The 22,850-nt window shown below is 71.7% G+C and overlaps 5 protein-coding genes across 5 annotated transcripts; 2 read left to right on the top strand and 3 right to left on the bottom strand.

The window, feature by feature from the left end:
• Positions 1-183: 183 nt before the first annotated feature.
• Positions 184-657, bottom strand: AURANDRAFT_28248 (hypothetical protein; the record flags this gene model as incomplete). The annotated part of the gene is made up of 1 exon (XM_009039988.1): positions 184-657. A coding segment is annotated over one exon (474 nt), but the record flags the coding sequence as incomplete, so codon positions are not given.
• Positions 658-3,163: 2,506 nt separating this feature from the next.
• On the top strand, positions 3,164-3,496 carry AURANDRAFT_15696 (hypothetical protein; the record flags this gene model as incomplete). Its single annotated transcript, XM_009040050.1, has 1 exon — positions 3,164-3,496. A coding segment is annotated over one exon (333 nt), but the record flags the coding sequence as incomplete, so codon positions are not given.
• A 9,106-nt stretch (positions 3,497-12,602) lies between these two features.
• On the bottom strand, positions 12,603-12,998 carry AURANDRAFT_28296 (hypothetical protein; the record flags this gene model as incomplete). The annotated part of the gene is made up of 1 exon (XM_009039987.1): positions 12,603-12,998. A coding segment is annotated over one exon (396 nt), but the record flags the coding sequence as incomplete, so codon positions are not given.
• Positions 12,999-15,768: 2,770 nt separating this feature from the next.
• Positions 15,769-19,098, top strand: AURANDRAFT_231 (hypothetical protein; the record flags this gene model as incomplete). Its single annotated transcript, XM_009039870.1, has 5 exons — positions 15,769-16,344; positions 16,399-17,613; positions 17,814-18,002; positions 18,222-18,353; positions 18,553-19,098. Coding segments are annotated over 5 exons (2,658 nt in total), but the record flags the coding sequence as incomplete, so codon positions are not given.
• Positions 19,099-21,988: 2,890 nt separating this feature from the next.
• Positions 21,989-22,846, bottom strand: AMIE (hypothetical protein; the record flags this gene model as incomplete). Its single annotated transcript, XM_009039986.1, has 1 exon — positions 21,989-22,846. A coding segment is annotated over one exon (858 nt), but the record flags the coding sequence as incomplete, so codon positions are not given.
• Between the last annotated feature and the right edge of the window lie 4 nt (positions 22,847-22,850).

Below are 22,850 nucleotides of genomic sequence, written 5' to 3'. Positions count from 1 at the left end.
GGCCTGGCGCGCCATGGCCGCGTCGATGCCCATGGCCACGAGGTCCTCGACGACCTCGTCCGCGGTGCTCTCCGCCGCGGCCGGCGGCGGCGGCGCGGCGGCCGCCGCCGCCGCGTCGAGCAGGCCGCTCCGCAGGACCTCCAGCGTCGCGAGCTGGTCCTCGAGGCCGAGTTTGTCGAAGGACGGCACGTGGACGAACACGCAGGGGCGCCGCTCGAGCGAACAGTAGTACAAATAGTTGCAGACGAAGCGGCCCGCGTCGTCGGAGACGTCCACGGAGAACCCGAGGTCCTTCGCCTTGGCGGCCGCGGCCTCGACGTCGAGGGGCGTCGGCGACGGCGCGCCGAAGGGCGAGTCGGCCGAGATCTTCTCGCCCGCCGGCCGCCAGCCGCGCTCGTCGTCGCAGCGGAACGTCGCGTCGTTGTAGGCGCAGCGCTCGAGCGTGATGTTCGCGTAGTCCACGGCGACGCCGAGGTGGATGACGACGTCGGCGTCGCTCCCGTTGAGCGCCGCGTCCCGCGCGGCCTCGCCGGAGACCTCGACGACCTCCCAGCTGTCGTCGGCGAACTTGGCGGCGACCCGCTCCGCCAGCGTCGCCGACGGGTTGTCGGCGACGCCGTGGAACTTGCCGAAGCCGGTCCAGTGCACGCGCGGCATCGCTGTGGCAGCGCGGTTGGCGCGCACGCGAGGCGAGTATTGGCGCGCGCACGCGAGGCTGCCACAGGCGAAGGCTAAAAAGGGTAACACTAGTTCACCTTCGCTTCAATAGGCAGCCCGGACGCCGCGCGGCGCCGCCGCCTGGCGCAAGGCCTGGCGACTGCGCCGCCGCCGATGTCGTCCAAGAATGACGTGAAAAAGGCGCACGCCGCCGCCGCCGCGAAGGCGTCGCGGGCGCGCCTCGCGGCGCTCAAGAACAAGGCGTCGCCGGCGCCGACGGCGCTGCAGAGCGTCAAATGGGTCAAGCTCATGCAGGCCTGCGCCGACGCCCAGGCCGCCGCGGAGTCGGCGCCGTCGCTCGCGGCCTGGCGCGGCGCCGTCGGCGCGGCCGCGGCGCTGGCGGCCGAGGTCGGCGCGGACGAGGACTCCCACGACGACGACCGGTGCGGCGACGACGGCTGCGGGAGCTGCGCGCCGTCCGGCGCTCCGAAATGGTCGTTCGTGCCGCCGAACTACCAGCAACCATCGCCCGAGGCGCCGTCGGCGGACGAGACGGCGCGCTACCGGGCCTTTGCGAAAACAGCGACGGCGAAGGCCCTGCTCGGAAGGGGCGAAGAGGAGCTCCGGACCGGCGACCGCGCGTCCGCGGCCGCGACGCTCGCGGAGCTCCTCGCGTCCGCCGCGGACAGGACGTGGGGCGCCGCCTGGGAGATGCGCGGCGAGGCCTTCCTGCGCATGTGCGGCGGCGAGCGCGACGAGGGCGCGCGCTTGCTCGCGGAGCTCCACCTCCGGAAGGCGTCGGACGCCGGCGACGACGTCGGCGACGAGCTCGCGGCGCTCGAGGCGCGCAACGACGCCGACGCGGTGACCGCGTACCGCGACGGCGCGGCCCACGCCACGGACGCGCTGTGCCTCGACCCCGGAGTTTCCGCCGGCGGGTCCGTGAAGGCGTCGTTGACGTTCGCGGCGCGGTCCGCGGCGGACGGCGACGCGCTCATGCGCGAGGGCCTCTGGCGCGCGGCGCACGCCAAGTTCGCCGCGGCGCTCCACGGCGTCGGCGGCCTCCAGGGGCCCCTCGTCGCCCGCTTCGCCGTCGCCTGCAACCTCAACGCGGCCGCGTACCTGCTCCGGGCAGCAAAAGAGAGCGAAATTCCCAACTTCAAAAGGCTCCGATCTCGGCCATTTTCCACTCGTTTCGGCTGATTTTTGGACGAGCGATCATCTCTTGGAACGGTCTCGAAGCGTGGATGCTTTTTCCGGAACGCGCGCGCGCGGAACACTCACATTGAAGCGACGTTGAATCACCCTTTTGCTGCCCAGGTGCCTGCTCCGGGCGCCCGACGACGGCGCGAGCCGCGCGGTCGCCGCGGCCGTCGCGGACCGGTGCGGCGCCGCGCTGGACATCGACCCGGCGAACGCGACGGCCCACCTCCGCCGCGGCGCGGCGCGCGAGCGCGCGGGCGACTTCGCCGCCGCGGCCGCGGACTACCGCGCCGCGCGGCGCCTCGTCGGCGACGACCGGGTCCCCGCGGTCGACGCGAAGCTCGACCACGTCGCCTTCCTGGCGCGGACGCGGTAATAAAGAGACGTGTTACTTGTACTGGGCCGTGCTGTCGCCGCCGAAGAACTCGTCGGGGTCGTCGCCGTCCGCGCGCGCGGTCGAGCCGAGCGTCGCGACGCCCGCCGGCTTCCGCGACGAACCCGGCGCGGCGCGCGCGACGGGCGTCGGGTCCGCGGCGCCGAGCGCCTCCTGGAAGGCCTCGGCGTTGCGCGCGGGCCCGTCGCCCGTGAAGCGCGCGAGCCGCGCGCGCCGGGCCTCGTCGACCTCGTCCTGCGACGCGGGCGGCGGCGCCCGCGGCGCGCGGCTCGGCATGGACGGCAGCGACGGCAGCTTGCCGTTCTGGTACAGATACCATGCGAGCACGATCGCGAGCGTGAAGAGCACGTTGTAGACCGGGTTGCTCTCGCCCTCGCCTCCGCCGCCGGCGCCGGCGGCGGCGCCCTCGGCCGCCGCGTCGTAGGTCCGCGAGTAGGTGCCGTCGGGATTCTCCTTCAGGCCGGGACCGGGCGTGAATTTCGCCGACACGAGCGGCGCGAGGAGCAGGAGGCAGGGCCGCATGGCTCCGCGACGACGACGACGGCGCTGGCGGTGGAGCTCGTTGCCACAAGGTCGCTCGCCACAGGCGCCGACCGTGGCAGCTCGCTCACCAGCGAGATGCTCGCCCTCGCGGTTCGCCGCGGGGCGTCGGGCGCGCGGCGCGCCCAGACGACCCTCCTCTCGCGCGCCACGGCGACGCGCCCCGCGCTGTCGCGCACGGCCATGCCCAAACTCCCGACGACAACACCCACAAAGCGCACCTTCCTCGCCATGCCCCAGGGCGACGCCCTGCCCGTCATCGGCGGCCTCATCGGCGTCAACGTCGCCGTCTGGGGCGGCTGGAAGGTCGCCGACCCGCGCCTCATGACGGCGCACTTCACGCTCTGCAACGAGGACGTGGTCGCGGCGCCGCACACGCTCGTCACGTCGGCCTTCAGCCACAGCGACGGCTGGCACCTCCTGGGCAACATGGTCACGCTCTTCTTCTTCGGCCCGGAGGTCGTCGGCGCCATCGGCGCGCGCCACTTCCTCGCGGTCTACTTCGGCGCCGGTCTCACGGCCAACTGCGCGCAACTCGCCGCGAACGCGCTGGAGGACTCGAGGCGCCACGCCTACTGGAAGCGGCCGTCGCCGCGGTGCCTCGGCGCGTCGGGCGCCGTCAACGCGGCCGTCGCCCACAGCATCCTCCTGTCGCCCTGGCGCCTCATCGTCATCTTCGCGGAGTTCCTTCCGATCCCGATGCCGGCGATCTTGTACGGCGGCGCGTTCCTCGCCAAGGACCTGGGCCCCCTGCTGGACGTGCACATCCCCTACATCAGCGACCGCGCGCACGGCGTCGCGCACGGCGCGCACGTCGGCGGCACGCTCGTGCGGTTTCCGGCGTCCGGCGACGCCCCCTTTTCCCGGGCTCTGATGATCTGTTTCACCTGACGTTGTCCGAGTGCTCGCTGACGACACCACGAATCCACAGTCTTTGCCGACTTCCTTCTGACGCCCGGAGATCCGCGCGCGCCTCGCGGCCTCTCGCGCGCGCGCCGCGTTCGATCCGCCCCCCGCCTCGCAGGTCGGCATCGGGTCCTGGCTCTTCTTCCGGGGTCGCGGCGGCTTCCGGAGATGGCGGTGACGACGCGCGCGCGCGCCTCTAAGACATGTTGTTTACCCGCCCAGGGTGTGTGGCACCTCTTAGACAACGTCGACAACGAGCGCCCTTAGTGCCACTGCGCCCGCCTCCTCAGAACGCGAGGGAGAGGCCCTTGGCGGAGAGCTCGGCCTGGTAGACCTTGTTCTGCTCCGCGTAGAACTTCTTGAGCCGCGCGCGCCGGCTCGTGACGAGCTCCGCGTCGAGGCCTGCGGGGGGCGGGCGCGTGAGACGCGGAAGTACGACGTCGTCGGACGCGGCGCGGCGCACTCCTCATCTCCGCCGCGGCGGCCTCGACCTGGCGCGCGCGCGTCGCCGCGATGACCTTGAGCGTGCCCTTCTCCGCGAACTCCGCGTTGCGGGAGACGAAGTCGGTCTGGTCGCAGTAGGCCTTGGCCATGTTGAGCTCGTGCTCGCGCTTCAGGAAGGCATTGACGTTCGCGTCCGGCGCCCGGGCGCCGCTCATCGTGGCGGCCGGCGGGGCGCTCGGGCAACACAACAGCAGAGGCAGCCCGTCGTTGCCCGCTCGGATACTTATTAAAAACCGGATCGTTGATCGCAAGCCCTTGTTGAGTAAAGGTAAAAGTCGTCCAATCCAGCTCTGTGATTGGCTCAGACGACTTTGACCGCCGAGCTGTTGGGAGACGATGGGCAGCCCGAAGCGGCCTGTCTGAGGCCCATGTCGGTCGTTTGGACGAGCCGATGGCATTTTTTGCCCACCCCAAATCATGATGAAGCCGGCGGTGGCGGCCCTCGACCCCTACGCGGGGCGCGCGACCGCGGGCGCGCGAGCACATCGCGCGCGCAGCCCTGACTTTTACCCTAAATTCAACGATCCGGTTTTTAATGGGTACTCGGCACGGCAGCGTTAACCTAAAAAGCGGGCAGCCCGCCGGTCCAGTATGGCCATCGAGCGGCCGGTCGACGAGGTCCTCGCGGCGCCGCTCGTCGAGGCGCCGGCGGAGGACCCGCTCGTCGAGGCGCCGGCGGACGACGCCGCCGCCAGCGACACCGTAAAAACGCCGCCGGCCATGTCGGAGACGGCGCGCGACGACGGCGTGCGCGCGCTCGTGGCGGCCATGCGCGACGTCGACGTCGGCGCCGCCGACGCCGCGAGCCTGCGGCCGCGCCTCGAGGCGCTCGACGCCGCCGCCGCGGGCGCCGTCGCGGCGCCGCAGCTGCGCGACCTCGAGGCCTTTTGCCTCGCGGACGCGCGCGCGCGCGATTGGACGACGGCGCGCGTGCAGTGGATGAGCGGCAGACGCACGAGCCACGGCCTCGTCGCGCTGCGCCTGCGGCTCGCGGCGCTCGCGTCCCAGCTGCGGTGCGGCGGCGGCGCCTTCGTCGGCGTCGGCGCGGCGACGTTCGAGGCCGTCGCCGCCGGGGCCCTCGCGAGCCTCGGGGCGTTCTACGGCTCGCTCGCGCCGCTCCGGGTCCTCTGCGACCAGTGGGTCCGCGACGCGACGCACGCCGCCGCGACGGCGCTCGGCGCCGTCGCGCTCCTGCGCGGCGCGGCGCCGGCCGCCGCGCTCGACGCCGTGCTCGCGGGCGACGGCCGCGCGCCCGAGGCGGCGGCGCGCGCGCTCCTCCACGTCGTCGCGCTCGTCGCCGCGCCGGCGCGCGAGGTCGCCGCGGCCCTGCGCGCGTCGACGCCGAAGCAGCCGACGCGGACGAAACTCGCGCTCGCGGTCCCCGCGCTCGGCGACGCCGCCGCGCCGACGCGCACGGACGCGCCGACGGAGGCGCTGGACGTCGACTGGGCGCGGCTCCTCACGGCGCCCATCCTCGACGCGTGCGGCCTCGCGGACGCGCTCGTCCCGCGGCGGCCCGAGCTCCTCGACGAGGACTTCCCGCCGCTCGACGACACGCAGAAGGAGGACGCGGGCGTCCTCCGCGCCTTCTTCATCCACCGGCGCTGCGCCGACGGGCCCGAGGCTTCGGACGTCGCCGCGCCGGCGCCGCCGCGGCCGCCGGCCCTCGACGAGCCGCCCGCGTTCGACGCGCTCGCCGTGTCCACGGACCGCCCGCCCGCGGAGTCGGCGCTCTGCGCGTCCGCGTAACGCGCGGGGGTCGACCCGTAGACACGTCCACCGCCATGGGGCCGCGGATCGGCGAACGACTCGGCGAACAAGTTGGCGAACGACGTGGCGAACGCGCGCGACGCGGCCGAAGCCGATGTTGCCGGCATCAATTCATGCCGAATTTGCCAAATGTTTGCGGAGGCGGGAGGCAACGCTGCGACGGGGGTGGGCAGCCCACATTCCCAGGGCGTCGGGCCGCTTCGGCCGGCGGGAGCGCCGGCGGGCCGGGGTCTCGGCGTCGGTTCGCCGCCATGGCGCACCGCGTGGCCCCGCTCGGGAACATCGGCGAGGACGAGGAGGTCGAGGGCGAGGATCCCGAGGAGTCCAAGGAGATGGCGCGATTGGAGCTCGGCGCCGACGCGTCGCCGCTGCCGTCGCAGACGCCGCGGAGCGTGCGCACGAAGCTCAGCTCCGACCTCATGAAGCACGCGCTCAACAAGGCGCGCCACAACAAGACGGGCATGGAGTACTCGCCCACGCGGAGCGAGGCGAGCCCCGCGAAGCCGGCGGCCATGGACGACCTGACGACGGAGCACGGCGAGCTCGTGCTCAAGGCGAACCGGGGCACGGTCGTCATCGAGCGGCGGCTGCCGCCCGTGCTCGACGCGAACTTTGTGTACGCGAAGGAGGTCTTCGACCCCCTGCACCGGAACCAGCAGACGGCGTTTTTAGCGCCCGCGACCGCGGAGAAGATGTCGAAGCGGTCCATCATCCGCAAGTTCGCGACGAAGATGGAGTCCAAGGGCCCCAAGCACCCGAGCCGCCGCGGGGGCTCCATGGCGCGGCGGTCGCGCTTCGACACAATCATCTCGACGGCCGGCGAGATCGTCGGCGTGAAGCGCGTGGACCCCTGGGACGCGGCGGACTTCCCCATCCAGGGCGGCGCCTGGCTGAGCGTCGTGAACCCGAACGGCTACCGCAAGTGCTACTGGGACCTCTGGATGGCGCTGATCTTGTTGTACGCGGGCTTGGTGACGCCCTTCGTCATCGCCTTCGTCGCCGAGTGCTCGCCCCAGCGCAAGTGCCTCCACTTTTACCTCGACACGTCCATCGACGCCATGTTCTTCGTGGACCTGCTGCTAAACTTCAACACGGGCTTCTTCCACCAGATGGACCAGCGGTGGGTCATCGACCGGCGGTCCATCGCCTACCACTACGTCAAGTCCATCTGGTTCTACATCGACGTCATCTCCATCTTCCCCTTCACGGAGGTGACGCCCAAGGGCCGCCACGTGGAGCTCGTCCGCGCGATGAAGATCCTGCGCCTCGTCAAGATCGTCCGCGTGCTCAAGATCAAGCGCATCGCCGACACGTACTGGAACTACATCTTCCTGAGCTACCACACGCAGGCCGTGCTGAAATTCGTGTCCTTCATGCTCGTCGTCGCCCACTGGACGGCCTGCCTCATCCGCACGCTGTCCGAGTCGAAGCGGGGGCGCTACAAGACGTGGCTCGAGCGCCACGGCCTCCGGGACCAGGGCATGTGGGCCGAGTACCTCGCGGCCATGGTCTGGGCCGTCCAGGCGCTCAACGGCACCGCCGCCGTCTACACGGTCCACGAGCACTTCGCGGCGATCGTCGTGCTCCTCGTGGGCTGCGTCGTCATCGCGTTCATGATCGGCGAGATCGCCAACGTGCTCACGTCCCTGGACCCGGCGAACAACCAGTACAAGATGACCATGGACCTGCTGGGCATCTTCATGAACGAGCGCGGTCTGGCGCGGCCGCTGAAGCGGCAGCTCCGGAACTACTTTGTGCAGTGCGAGCAGGTCTTCCGGGAGCGGTGCTACCAGGAGATGCTGGAGAATCTGACGCCCCAGTACCGGGAGCAGATCGCCGTCCAGAACATCGGCCCCTGGGTGCGGAGCCTGCGCGTCGTCCAGGACGCGGTCGTCCGCGCGTCGAAGATCCACCCGGGCATGCTCGTCGCCGTCGAGCGGTCCGACGACGACCACGAGAAGGAGACCAAGGGCAAGTACCGGGGCGCCTGGGTCGTGCGCGTGCACAAGCACCGCGCCCTCGTGGACCTCTGCTTCCAGGAGGAGATGCCGCGCGTCGGCGAGCACTGCGCGTCGCAGGACTTTAGGATGGGCGTCGCGTTCGACCGCGTGACCATACCGAGGTTCACGCCCCAGGGCTACGCCTGGCACAGCTCCATGAACGCCTACCGGGGTTTGGTGGCGGAGCTCGCTTTGATCCTGTCGCCCGCGGTCTACATCGCGCACGAGCTCATCATCCAGGAAGGCACGGAGAACACGACGATGTTCCTATTGATCCGGGGCAACTGCCTCAAGACCTTCAAGGGCCTGCCCATGTGCTGGCCCAAGTCGACGCTCGTCGAGGATTCCACTTATGCGTGTTTGGGCGACGACATGATGAGCTGCCTCGTCACGGACCGCCGGTTCTCGCGCCGCTTCATCGTCCGCGCCGTCACGAAAGTCCAGCTCTACGCCATGAACTCGGAGAAGTTCACGCAGAAGGTCTTCATGGCGTCCTGCGACGTCCTGCGCAAGCACATGCTCCGCTACGTCTTCTGGGAGTTCTTCCACGACACGCTCTGGTACCGGAAGGAGATCATCCGGAATTTGGTCGCCAAGTACCGCCGCGGCGACCTGAGCGCCGTCCACGGCTACCTCGACCCGGCGATCAAGACGGACGTGCCGCCGTCGCCCGTCGCGGGCCGGAAGCCGCCCCGGGACCCGTCGCCGGAGGCGTCGCCGAGCCGCGCGTACCGCACGGGTTTTCGCGTCGACGCGGCGACGACGCGGAAGATGGCGTCGGAGGTGGGGTCAAAGTCGGCGACGACGCCGCAAAGCCCAAGCTCGCGCCGCTCAGGCTGCCCAACGGCGGCGACGAGCCGCGGCCGGACCTCGAGGCCTGCGCCGACGGCGTCGCCGACGGCGTCGACCGGTGCCGGGAGGCCGTCGAGGCCGAGCTCGCGGCCTTCGAGGCGGGCGGCGGCCCGGCGCCGGACCCGGCGAAGCTCCGGAAGCTCCGCCGCGCTTTACTCGACGCCGCGCGCGACGCGACGGCGGTCCTCGGCGACCTCGACCAGCTCGAGGACGACCTGCGCGCGGCCGACGGGGACTAAAGCGTCTTTAGGCGCCGTAGGCGTCGGCGCCCGCGAGGCCGACGGGGACTAGCGTCTTTAGGCGCCGTAGGCGTCGGCGCCCGCGAGGTCCGCGGGCGAGCCACGGGGCGCTTTCGGCGGCGTCCGCTCGCTGGCCCGGTGGCCGCGCGACGTGAGCGGCGAGTAGGCGTCCTCCGCGTCCGGCCGCCGCGCCGCGCAGCGGCCGAGGAGGTTTCGGAGCGCCGGCAGGTAGCCCTGGATCGCCAGCGCGGCGGCGAAGAAGAGGACGAACGCGACGACCGCGAGGGCCAGGGGCGCCGCGTGGTCCTCGAGGGCCTCGAAGACGGCCGTCGGGCCGCAGCCCCGGATGGGCGCGAAGCCGATCCACGGCCCGTCGTAGGCGTGGGCGACGTAGTACTCCTCGAAGAGCGCCTGGCCCAGGATCGCGTTCCTCCCCTCGTCGACGGCGCCCAGCGCGTAGGCCCAGCGGTCCTCGCCGCCGCGGGGCGGCGACTCGAGGCAGTACTGCGACGCCGGCACGAGCACGACGAGCCGGCGCCAGGGCACGACGAGGTCGAGCGCGTCGCCGGGGCCCGCGCCCGCGAGCGTGAGCGTGAGCGGCGGCAGCGCCGACGGGTCGAAGGCCGACTCGGGCACGCAGGCCGCGCCGGCCCAGAAGGCCGCGGGCAGCGCCGGCGCGGCCGCCGCCAGGGACGCCGTCGCCGCGTCGAAGGCCCGCGCGGGCAGCAGCACGCCAGACCTGCGCCGCAATCAAACGGTGAGCTGGGTGCGTTCCAGCCCGACTTCACACCTCTCTAACGCTCGCGTTGAAGTCGGGTCGAAGATTCGGGTTCCACGCGGCGCCGGACGTGCCGCTGTCGACGATGGTCTGGGGCGTGCCGTCGCCGTACGCGGCGACGGCGGCGACGTCCGGCGGCAGCGTCTCGCTTCCGCCGACGCGCGCGGAGGTCATCCACACGGACCAGTAGCTCGACGGCGTCACGGGCACCCACCGCAGCTCGCCGTAGTGCTTCGACTCGTCGAGGACGCCGACGTCGAGGCTCCCGCCGCCGCCGCGGCGCCGCGCGGCGTCGTAGCCGCAGCACTGGAGCCCGAAGACGCGCGCCGCGTCGCCGTGCGCGGCGAAGAGCGCCTCGAGGAGCGGCGGGCTGCCCGCGTTGACCTTCTGCTGGAAGCTCAGGCCGAGGATGCCCTCCATGGCCAGGTCCGGCCGCGTCATGCGGCCCGGCGCCGTCGGGTCGTCGACGGGCGTGTCGGCGCACGTCGTCATCGCGCGCTGCCGCTCGTAGGCGCCGAACTTGTAGTCGTCGACGGCGAAGGGGCCCAGCGACACCGTGCCCTCGCAGACCCGGCCCGTCCAGAAGCCGCTGCCGTAGCTCACGGAGATGTCCGCGCCGCAGCGGTCGCCCATGGCGTAGTGGCGGTCGCAGCCGATGGACGCGTTGCCCGCGACGCCGACGAGCGCGCTGCCCGTGTCGACGTTCAGGTGGTAGTCGACGCCGTCGATGCCCACGAGCACGCTGTAGTCGTCCATCTCGTCGCCGGCGACGGCCAGCGCGCCGGCGCGGTGCTTGCGGAGCGCGAGCGACCGCAATTGCTGGGACTGCGGCAGCGGCGGCGACGCCAGGCATGCGGACACGAGCATGAGACGAGATGCTGGCACCATCTCGCTCTGCCGAAGGTCTGAGGGTCAACATCCCTGAGGGGGCACCGTCGGCCGCGAGAGTCAAAGCTGACCAAGCAGCCCTTCGTATGGCTGGCGCGTAGTAGGGGAGGTCTCTCGCCGCGTCGCCTTGAGAAGACAAGATGGCGGACCCGTCGGTGGACAAGTACGCCATGGAGAAGTGGAAGGCGCGGCTCATCCTCGGGCTCCGGGACGAGGCGACGTGGCCCGAGATCCAGAAGCGCTACCGCAAGCTCGCGCTGCGCACGCACCCCGACAAGGAGGGCGGCTCCGCCAAGGACTTCCAGCTCGTCGCCGAGGCCTTCGCGGCCCTGACGCCCGTCGAGGACGCGGGCTACGCCAAGTCGTATTTTTTGCCGACGCCCGAGGGCGAGGAGACGCCGGAGGACGCGGCCTATTTCGGCCCGAGGGACGAGGTGCGAGCCCTCTCGCTCGCGGACTTCCAGGCGCTCCTCGCGGGCGAGGCCTCCCTCGACGCGGCCTTCCCCGAGGTGCCCGAGCTCGCGGCCGAGCGGCAGATCGACGTGTGCGTCGTCGACGCTCGGACGCACGCGGAGCGGCAGGCGACGGGCCAGGCGCGCGTCCGTGTGGAATTCACATCTTCAACCCGACTTCAATGTGCGCCTATGCGACAGTTTCGACGCAACCTCTTCGGCCGTGCGTCGAGAACTCGACGAGGGCAATCGATTCGTCCAAAAATCAGCCGAATCGACTTCGATGTGACCGAGCTCGAGAATTCTCAAGTTTGGTCAGGACCACCCAAACCAGTGGTTGAATCCCACACAGGCGTGCGTCGAGGACTTCGGCGACGTCCGCGTGCGCGCGCACGTCTGCGTGCTGTCCTTCGACCAGTGCCTCGACCGGGACGGCGAGCTCGTGCTGAGCTGGGACGGCGACCGGCGGCGGCCCCACTTTCGGCGCGAGCGCGCGACGGACACGACGCGCTGGTGGGCGCCGGACCTCGAGGCGACCGTCGCGGCGCGGCGCGCGCGCTACGCGCTCGAGGGCGTCTTCGACGCCGCGGCGCGGGGCGCGCGCGTCGTCGTCGTGTCGCAGACGGGCGCGCGGACGACGCGCAAGGTCGGCGAGGACGCGCTCGTCGCCGAACTCGTGCGCAACGCGCGCGTGCTGGGGCCCGGCGGCCTCGCGCCGCGGGTCCTCGCGGGGGGCTTCTACGGCTGGCGCACGGCCCTGGGGCTCGCGACGGACTGCGACCCGCGGAGCCACCTCGCTGCCGTGCGGGGCGGCTGGACCGCGCGCGTCGACGCGATCGCGCGCCAGCGCGCGGACCTGCGGAGCCCCGTCGTCGGCGAGCTCAAGGCCGGCGACCCCGTGAGCGTCGACGAGGCGTCGAGCACGCGCGCGCGCAACCCCGGCGAGCGCGTGACGTCGCTCGGCGGCTGGGACCCGCAGGCGACGTTCAAGGCGAACAAGGGCCGCGTCTTCTCCAAGGTCCGCGTCCGCGTCGTCTGGCCGCTGGACGGCTGGGTCACGCTGTCGCGCCTCCGCCGGCCCCGGGCCCCGAAGGAGCCCCGGGACGACGACGAGGAGCGCGCGGAGGAGGAGGACGTCGGCGCCGAGGCGCCGCCGCCGCCGCCGCCGCCGGAGCCGCGCGCGTCGTCGCCGCTCCGGCGCCGGGAGGAGCCGCCGCCCGTGCCCGGGTCCTTCGCGGCCTACCTCGCGGCGCGGGCCGCCGAAGGGAAGCCCGCCGTCGCCGCGTCGCTCGCGACCTAAATGGGTCTCGACGACCGTCGCCGCCTTTTCGAGGAGAGCGTCCGCGACGTCCTCCCTAAGCGTCCCCGCGCGAGAAGGGTCCTCGGTATTACCCGAAGCGGGGGCGGCGGCGTCCGCGCCTAGGACATCTCCTTGACCTTGGCGGCGACGATCGCGGACCGCTGCTTCCGCGCGACCATGAGCTGGAAGCGCTGGAAGTCCGTGAGGGACGCGCGCTTCTTCTTGGCCGCGAGCTTCTTCGCCCAGGAGGACGCGTCCCACTTGGCGAGGACGTCGGCCTCGTCCCAGGCCTTGTTCAGCGTCTTTTGCCGCGCGTTCTTGGGGATCTTGACGACGATGTCCGTGAGCGCGACGCGCTTGAAGGGGATGACCTGGCGGGCGACGCCCGTCTTCGTCGCCGGGCCGTCGACGAGGCACTTGTTGCCGTCGACGATGTCGATGATCGTCGCGAGCTTGCCCTCGTCGGGGCCGTAGTTGATGAGCACGACGCGCCCGACCTCGACGAAGCGGGAGAAGCTGCGGGGGGAGGGCGCGGGTGAGCGCGCGCGCGCGCGCGCTCCGGCGCGCGACGGGGGCGGGGGGGCGCGGGGGTCCTCCGGCGGCGGCGGCGGCGGCGGCGGCGCCAGCGGCGACGTCGGCAACTCAGCGCGGCGTAGGGAGAGCGCCGCGGCGTATCGCCGAGTCGCGAAGCCCGCAGCTCGCAGCGTCGCAGCCCGTCGTCTGGCGTCGTCCGTCCACCGTCAAACCGCGCGCCGTCGTCGGAAGCGGGTCGGTAAGGAGCTCGGCGCACCCCATAGTAAAGTCCTCGCCGATAGCTGCAGGCGACGCCTCCGGTCCCGAGCGAGCCACAAAGGCTTGGCCGGGGTCAGGACCGATCGCCTGGGCCGCCGATGCGTACGCCGTCGCCGCCCACGGCGCCGCCCACGTCTACAATGAGATGCACACGCGCAGCCAGACTCGAATTTGTAAAGAGAGGAGCCCCCCCGCCCCATTAGTCCCACGACAGCAGCACGCGCACGTCGATGGACTCGCGGAGCGGCTCGCCCTCGGGCGCGGTCGGGTCCGCGAAGGCCGTGTGGAGCACGGAGACGGACGGCGTGTGCTTGAAGGTCGTCGCCCGCGCCGGGTGGGCCGAGTCGCAGACGACGAACAAGAGCAGCTCGTCGCGCGTCATCGCCGGGTAGTAGTAGAACCGGTGGCGCTTCGCGGCGGCCGCGTCCGCGCGGAGCCGGTAGTTGCCGCCGAAGGTGCCGTCGGCGACGATGGAGAAGGGGAGCACGTCGGCGGGATCCGTCACCGACGCGTGGTCGAGGACGGCGAGGTGCGACGAGCGGCACGTCTCCGCGGGGCCGACGTACCGCCACGCCGACAGCACCGCGTACCGGCGGCCCGCCGCGGCCGCGCGCGCGGCGTCCTCGGGCACGCCCGGCGGCAGGTGGTCGAGGCGCCCGAGGTCCGCGCTCCAGGACGTGTCCGACTGGTCGCTGTGGACGTAGCCCGCGTAGCCCGCGGCCGACGCGCTCTTGGCGCCGCCGGGCCGCGGGCTCCGCCGCGCGTGGCAGTAGGCCGTGGCGCGGCTCGCGCCCGTCGCACGCAAGGCCGCGGCCTCGACGAGCCGGTAGTAGGCGTCGCCGCCGCCCGCGGCCTCGGGCGCGCCCGCGGGATCGTCGACGAGTTGGAACCCGGCGCCGTCGAGCGAGAAGCCCAGGCCCCGCGCGTCCGTGACGAGCGTGTCGACGGGCGCGAGGACGTTGCGCCAGGCGTCGTCCTCGGACACGTGCGGCGGCAGGGGCACGCTGCCGTGCTGCGCGCGGAACGTCTTCGGGTCCAGCGGGAAGGCCTTCGCGCCGCCCTTGGGCGCGGACGACACGACGATGCCCGCGCGCTCGCCGGCGCCGGGCGCCGCGGTGTAGGCGATCTTCGCCGCGACTTGCTGCGGCGCGGCGTTGCCCTGGCACGGTTTCCGCGGCGGCGTCGTGGCGACGGAAAGGCGCTTCCGCCGCTTCGGGCTCGCGTCCGCTCGCTGCGGCGCGGGCGTCGCTTCCGTGGCGACGCACGTCGGCGACTCCGTACCGACGAGGCACGACATTGCCGGTGCAAATGAGTTGCTTCGATGCACGTGCAGGCTGCCACGCGACGTGACGGTGGCGTCTTCCAACTTGTGAAGTCTGAGCACGATCGATGAGGTGGATTTTTCCAGCGAAGGTGAACTAGTCGTTCCCCGCGCCCGCGCGCGGCCGGCTCCGAGCTCGTGGGCCGCCTACGACGACGATGAGCCGGAGCTTTCGGCTCGCGGTCGCGTGTGCGGCGCTGCCAATCGCCACGACGACCCCACGTCGCCGGCGAGCGGCGGCGCGCGGCGCATCGCGGCGTCGATTCGAGCACCAGCGTTGAGCAGCAGCCAGGCGAGGTAGAAATTTGACGCGGTACTTGTCGACGACCTTGAAGATCGAGGGCGTCGAATACACCGTGGTGGTCTTTTTTATAGTCGCGGACCAATTTGTTCTTCGGTGGTTCCCCTCTACCATCGTGAGCGGGTGCGCCGTCCCCTGCAAGTGCAAGGTGAGCGGCAAGGATACGTTTCAGACGACGTACGGGGCGCTCATCGATTCTACACATTTACTAGCAGAACCCGCGGCAAAGTTCGTGGACAGCATTCACGACTACCAGCTCGACGCGGGCGCGCGAGTCGATCATCGCGACGAGCGACCTTACGCGATCCCGAGCGCTCCCGCGCGCTCGAGCTCGATCCCGGCGATCCAGAGCGCGTCGGCGCCGAGCCTCCAGGCCTCGATCGCGCGGTCGGAAATGAGGTGCAAGGAGATGATGTTGACGTGCCGCACCGCGAGCTTCGACTGCGCCATGGAGGACGCGCTCGCGGCCTGGGTCGGCGAGAGCCTGCACCGGCTCGTCGGATTCAGCAACAAATCGACGGCGACCTACGTCGCGAGCCTCGCGGCGACGGCGTCGTCGGAGCCGCAGCTGCGGGGCCTGCTCGCGGACTGCGACGTGCGCGACCCCGACTTCGCGCACGAGCTCTGGCGGCGCGGCGCGGCGCTCCGGTCCGGGCCGAGCGCGCGCGCGGCGCCCAAGGACGACGCGGCCGCGGCGCCGCGGCGCGCGGCCGCGGGCGCCGTCGCCGGCGGCGGCCGCAACGCGCGGAAGCGGGGCCTCGACGACGGCGGCGGCGACGGCGGCGAGGCGGACCTCGTGGCCGCGGCCAAGGACCGCCAGCTCCAGCGGCGCCTCGCCAAGGGCCAGAAGGACGACGGCCGGGCCGCCGCGGACAAGCGCGACGCGGAGCTCGACGACGACGTCGCGGAGCGCGACGAGCTCGTGCTGCGCATGCGCGAGCGCGACGAGGCGCGCACGCGGCGCCTCGCCGGCGACGAGGGCCTGAGCGCGGACCAGGTCGCCGAGCTCGCGACGCGCGGCGACGTCGACCCGCTCGCGGACGAGGACGACGTGCGACTCATGCGGAAATACGCGCGCCAGGCGTACCTCGACAAGTGGGAGGCGAAGCAGCTCGACCTGCTGCAGGCCGAGGTGGACCAGGAGGAGCAGCTCTTCGGCGACGAGGCCGTCACGGCCGAGGAGAAGCACCAGCACGAGCTCTCGAAGAAGATTCTCGCGATGGCGCGCGACCGAGCGCGCTTCGAGGCCAAGGACGACGGCTACCACGTGCCCGACGCCTACGAGGACGCGCGCCGCGGCGACATGACCTTGGCCGAGGCGCGCGAGAAGACGCTGAACGCGCGCTACGAGGAGGAGGCCGAGCCGCTCACGGAGCAGGAACTGTGGGACGCGGAGCAGCAAAGGCGCGCCGGCTCCTCGAAGAGCCGCAAGAAGTCGCGCTACGACGTCGACGACGCGGATTATGTGTTCGACGACCACGTCGACTTCGTCGCGTCGAAGATGCTCCTCAAGGGCATCGACAACATCAAGCAGGGCAAGAAGGGCGACGTGCCCGGCGCGGAGGACGCGCTCGGCGATTTGGTGCCCCGGGGCCGCGACGCGAAGAAGCTCGCGCACCGCAGCGCCCACGACGAGCTCCTGGAGAAGCGCCGGACGCTGCCCGTCTACGCCTACCGCACGGAGTTCCTCGAGGCCGTCAAGGACAACCAGGTCCTCGTCGTCATCGGCGAGACGGGCTCGGGCAAGACGACGCAGCTGCCCCAGTTCCTCCACGAGGTCGGCTACTCCAAGGTCGGCCTCATCGGCTGCACGCAGCCGCGGCGCGTCGCGGCCATGTCCGTCGCCGCGCGCGTGTCCAAGGAGATGGACGTCGTCCTCGGCCGCGAGGTCGGCTACTCGATCCGCTTCGAGGACTGCACGTCCAAGGACACGCTGCTGAAATACATGACCGACGGCATGCTCCTGCGCGAGTTCCTCGGCGAGCCGGACCTCGCGTCCTACTCGGTGATGATGATCGACGAGGCCCACGAGCGCACGCTCCACACGGACGTGCTCTTCGGTTTGATCAAGGACATCGCGCGGTTCCGCGAGGACATCAAGATCATCATCTCGTCGGCGACGATGAACGCCGAGGCGTTCTCGACGTACTTCGACGACGCGGCGATCTTCAACATCCCCGGCCGGACCTTCGACGTCGAGATCCTGTACACGAAGGCGCCCGAGGCCGACTACTTGGACGCGGCCGTCGTGACCGTGCTCCAGACCCACATCACGCAGCCCTTCCCGGGGGACATCCTCGTGTTCTTCACGGGCCAGGAGGAGATCGAGGCCGCCGTGGAGACGCTCACGGAGCGCACGAAGGGCCTCGGCGCGCGCATCAAGGAGCTGCTCATCTGCCCCATCTACGCGTCGCTGCCCTCGGAGCAGCAGGCCAAGATCTTCGAGCCGACGCCGCCCGACGCGCGCAAGGTCGTCATCGGCACGAACATCGCGGAGACGTCGCTGACCATCGAAGGCATCTGCTTCGTCATCGACACGGGCTTCTGCAAGCAGAAGACGTACAACCCGCGGAGCGGCATCGAGTCGCTCATCGTGACGCCCATCTCCCAGGCCCAGGCGGCCCAGCGCGCGGGCCGCGCGGGGCGCACGCAGCCGGGCACGTGCTTCCGGCTCTACACGTCCTGGGCCTACGCGCACGAGCTCGAGGAGAACACGGTGCCCGACAGGGCAGGAAAAGGGTGCGAAATTCCCAACTTCAAAGGCTCCTATCTCGGCCGTTTTCGACTCGTTTCGGCTGATTTTTGGACGAGCGATCATCTCTCGGAACGGTCTCGAAGCGTGGATGCTTTTTCCGGAACGCACGCGCGCGGAACACTCACGTTGAAGCGACGTTGCATCTCTCTTTTCCTGCCCAGGTGCCCGAGATCCAGCGGACGAACATGAACTCCGTCGTGCTCATGCTCAAGTCGCTGGGCATCCACGACCTCCTCCACTTCGACTTCATGGACCCGCCGCCGGCGGAGATGCTCATCCGCGCGCTCGAGCAGCTCTACGCGCTCGGCGCGCTCAACGACCGCGGCGAGCTCACGAAGCTCGGCCGGCGCGTCGCCGGGCCGAACTCGAATCTTCAATCCGACTTCAATGTGATCGTATGCGACCGTTTCGACGTGAGGCGTTCTGCTGTGCTTCGAGAACTCGACGAGAGCGATCGATTCGTCCAAAAGTCAGCCGAATCGACTTCGATGTGACCGAGCTCGAGAGGTTTGAAGTTTGGTCGGGACCCCCGAGACGGCGGTTGATTTCGGCACAGGCGCATGGCCGAGTTCCCCTGCGACCCCCAGATGGCCAAGTCCATCATCATCGCCGACAAGTACGGCTGCGTCGCCGAGGCCATCTCCGTCGGGGCCATGCTCTCCGCGGGCAACGCCGTCTATTATCGGCCCAAGGACCGCGCGGTCCGCGCCGGCGCGGGACACGCGCGCGACGCGCCCTTCCAAGGCGCCGCTCTCGGCCGTCGTCGACTCGTTTCGGCCGATGTTTGGACGAGCGCTCGTCGCTCGGAACGGCCTCGACGCGCGGCCGCTGGTTTCCCGGAACGCGCGCGCGCGGAACGCTCGCGTCGGAGCGACGTCGCGCCGCCCGCGTCCCGCGCAGGTCCACGCGGACAACGCGCGCATGAACTTCGCGCGCGGCGGCGGCGGCGACCACGTGGCCCTGCTCCGCGTCTACAAGGAGTGGACGGACAGCGACTGCTCGACGCAGTGGTGCTACGAGAACTACATCCAGGCGCGGTCCATGGTCAAGGCGCGCGACGTCCGGGACCAGTTCGCGGGGCTCTGCGAGCGCGTCGAGCTCGAGCTCTCCGAGTCGTCCGACGTCGAGCACGTCCAGAAGGCCGTCACGGGCGGCTACTTCTACAACGCGGCGAAGCTCGCGACGTCCGGCGACTACAAGACCGTCAAGCAGATGAAGACCGTCTTCGTGCACCCGAGCTCCGTCATGGCGAACGAGGAGGTGCTGCCCAAGTGGGTCGTCTACCACGAGCTCGCCTTCACGTCCAAGGAGTACATGCGCAACGTCATCCCCATCGAGCCCGACTGGCTCGTCGAGATCGCGCCCCACTACTACCAGCAGAAGGAGCTCCTCGACGCGCGGAAGCAGAAGATGCCCAAGGGCGCGGGCCTGAGCCAGGCGGCCCTCGCCAAGCCCGGGGGCATCGGGACGACGAGCTAACGACGGTCGACGGGCGGGGCCCTAGGCGCGGAACGCGATGAGCGTGCGCTCGCGCTTCGTGTTCGACACGAGCCACTCGAGCCGGAAGTCGGGTGAAAAGGGCGCGACGTCGCCGAGGTCCGCGAGGACCTCGGCCGCGTGCGTCAGCTTGCGCGCCTCCGACGCCGCCTCGTGGCCCTTGCCGCCGAACTTCAGCGTCAGCACGACGGGCGCGCCGCGCGGCAGCGACCGCACGAGGGGCGCGATGGTCTCGACGAGCTGGGCGGGGTGCGCGTTGACGTCGCAGACGAGGCCCTTCGGGACCGCCCCCGCGGGGTAGTCCGCGTCCGTGAGGTCCTCGACCTTCTTCCTCGCGTGGGTCACGTTCGCCAGGGCCGCGACGCCGGCGTTGAGCGCCGCCGGGTCCACGGCGAGGACGGCGACGCCCGCGGCGGCGAGCGTCGACGTCCAGCCGCCGGGCGCGGCGCCGACGTCGACGACGCAGCCGCCGGGGTCGGCGGCCAGCGCGGCGAGCGCGCCGCCGTCGAGGCCGAAGGCGAGCACCTCGCGGAGCTTGTGCGCGGCGCGCATCTTCTCCGCCGCGACGCCGCAGTCGGCGTCGACGACCTGGCTCGGGAACCACTCGTCTTCTCGCGCGACGACGCCGACCCACGCGCCGAGGGCCGGGGAGACGAAGACGTGGACCGCGGCGTCGTAGGCCTGCGTGTCCAGGGCCGTGCCCGGCGGCAGCGCCGCGACGACGAGCTTCTCGAAGCGCCGGGGCTGCGCGCGCACCGCCACCGTCGCCTTGGCGCCGCCGTAGCGCGCGAGCGCGGCGGCGGCCGCGGCCGCGACGGCGCCGTCGTCGCCCGCGTCGGCGCCCCAGACGCGGTCCGTGGCGCAGAGCACGCGCTGCACGAGCCGCGTCGCGAGGAAGTCGCCCGGCGACGCGTCGAGCGCGCGCTTCGCGGCGCCGGGCGCCGCGCCGGCGAGCGCGACGGCGGTCAACGCGTTGCCCCGCGCGGCCGCGTCCGTGAACGCGCCGTCGACGTCGAGGCCGGGCAGGTAGCGCCGCGCCGGGTCGACGGCGAAGCGGCGGAACTTCTCCGCGAGCGCGGGGTCCATGACGAGGACGAACGTCGCGGGGCCCGCGGAGGCGTGGAACGCGCCGGCGGCCGGCGCGGCCGCGGCCGCGGCGCGCGGCGCCGGGCCGCCGCCGGCCGCGCGCCGCTCGCGGCGCGTCGCGGCCGCGGCGGCGGACCGGCGGTAGCACGCGGCCTGGTGCGCGCTCGCGAAGCGCTTGCCGGCGAGGTCGCAGCCGAAGCCGTCTTGAGCGCCGCCGTCGGCGACGTCGTTTCGGTCGTCCTGAGCGCCGCTTGCGCCGAAGCCGTCTTGAGCGCCGCCGTCGGCGACGTCGTTTCGGTCGTCTTGAGCGCCGCCGTCGTCGACGTCGTTTCGGTCGTCCTGAGCGCCGCTTGCGCTCGGCGCGGGCTTGGACTCGAAGAGGCCCATGTCACGGATGCAGGGGCTCAGTTATGGCTGCAAGACGCGCTCGGTTATGGCTGCAAGACGTGCTCGACACGCCCATAAAATCGCCCTTTTGCTTCGGGCGGTGAAGGCACGATGCTGATTTGCCTGGTTCGTTGAACCACCGGGCAGCCCGATCTACCCGATGGCATCGATGCTGGCCGCGGCCGACGCGGCGGACCTCGTCGACGCTTCCGAATTCGACTCGCTCCTGCAGCGCGTGACCAACGCCCAGTCGGACCTCGAGCGATTGCGCTATCTCAAGACGGCCGTGCGAAATTATGCCTTCGACTGCGCCCAGGTCGCGAGGCTCATCCGGCCCATGGCGCTGTCGCCCACGGCCGCCGTGGAGGCCGTCGTCCTGCTCTGCTCGCGCGTCGTCGACCCGGCGCGCGCGGAGGACGCGCTCGCTGCGCTCGGCTACGCGGAGCAGCGCGCGGATGCGCGGCGCCGACTCGGCCTGCCCGCGGCCGCGGAGCCGGCGCCGAGCCGCGGCGGCCCGCCGCCGCCCGGCGGACGCTGCGGCCCGCCGCCGCCCGGCGGACGCTGCGGCCCGCCGCCGCCCGGAGGGCGCTGCGGCCCGCCGCCGCCCGGAGGGCGCTGCGGCCCGCCGCCGCCGTCCGGCGGACGCTGCGGCGCGCCGCCGCCCCGGAGCGGCGCGCCGCCGCCCCGGAGCGGCGCGCCGCCGCCACGGCCACCGCCGAAGCCCGCGCCGCCGCCCGAGGCCGCGCCGCCGCCGGAGGCCGCGCCGCCGAAGCCGGTCCCGGCCGACGCCGAGGACCGGGCCCTCGACGGCTTCGCGGACCTCGCGCTCGCGGGCGGCGTCGCCGTCGGCCGCGACGCCGCGGCCGCGTCCGTCGCCGCGACGGGCAACTACGACGGCGCTCCCGCGGGCGCTCCACCGGGCGCGCCGGTCGACGCCAAGGCGCGCTTCGACGGCCTCGACGCGGCGGCGTTCGAGTCGACGTTCGGCATGGCGCGCGCCGACTTTGCGACGCTCCCGGCGTGGAGGCAAAAGGCCGCGAAGCAGAAGGCGGGGCTCTTCTAAGTCCGGACTCGCGTGGTGTCCGCTCCGGGCCTATTCTTAGCTTCTTTTCTTCGCGCGCGTAGGGCCCCCGAGTGGGGTCCCGAGGCGCGGGCGGGAACGCGGAGGCGCCGCGCTGGGGGGCGCCTCGCCGAAGGCGCACGTCTAGTGGCCGGCGCACGTCGCCGCGCAGTGGCCCGCGGCGCCCGCCAACTTGCAGCCCCTCGGGTCTACTCTTCACTGGATCAGCACACGCGTAATCTCCTCTGGCAGCTCTCCTTTTTTATATTTCGATGCGTAGCTCCGTCTGTACATGCTCGCCGGCGCTCACTTGGGCGGCGCCGGGACGCCGGGCACGGGGCAGGCCGCGACGCCGATGGTGTCGCGCGTCACGGCCTCGGCCATCTTCTGGGCCGCGGCCGGGTCCGTGACCCAGGTGTTGTAGAACTTGAAGGGGCAGGCCGCGACGCCCTTGTCGCCGTCCCCCGACTGGTGGACGCCCGTGTAGCCGCGGTGCATGAGCTTGAAGATGTGGTTCTGCGACTGGTCGTGCTTGCGCGAGTCGCGGATCGCCGAGACCGAAAGCTGGGCGTATTGCATGCCGTTGGGCTCCTCGCCGCACTCGCCGAGCGTGCGGCCGTCGTTGCCCACGATGGCGCTGTGGCCGAAGTAGGTGTAGACGCCGTCGTTGCCCGACGCGTTCGCGACGGCGACGTAGCAGTTGTTCATGAAGGCCATGGCCTTGGCGACGATGACCTGCTGGTCCTTGGCCGGATACATGTAGCCCTGGCAGCGGACGACGAGCTCCGCGCCCTGCATCGTGCAGTCGCGCCAGATCTCCGGGTAGTTGCCGTCGTCGCAGATGATGAGCGAGATCTTGAGGCCCTTGGGGCCGACGCTCACGAAGGTCTCCTCGCCGGGGTACCAGCCCTCGATGGGGCACCAGGGCAGGATCTTGCGGTAGGACTGGACGACCGCGCCCCGGTCGTCGATGAGCACGAGCGTGTTGTAGGGGTTCTTCTTCGGGTGGTCCTCGTGCCGCTCGCCCGTGATGGAGAAGACGCCCCAGACGCCCGCCTTCTTGCACGCGGCGCCGAAGAGGTCCGTCTCGGGGCCGGGCACCGTCGTCGCCGTGTCGAACATCTCCTGGCGGTCGTACATGATGCCCTGGGTCCTGCGGCGCGGCGGG

The sequence above is a fragment of the Aureococcus anophagefferens genome (genome assembly GCF_000186865.1).
Source record: "Aureococcus anophagefferens unplaced genomic scaffold AURANscaffold_13, whole genome shotgun sequence".
Lineage (NCBI taxonomy): Eukaryota > Pelagophyceae > Pelagomonadales > Pelagomonadaceae > Aureococcus > Aureococcus anophagefferens.
Note: the sequence above shows the minus strand (reverse complement) of the source record. Positions and strands in the feature narration are given on the sequence as shown.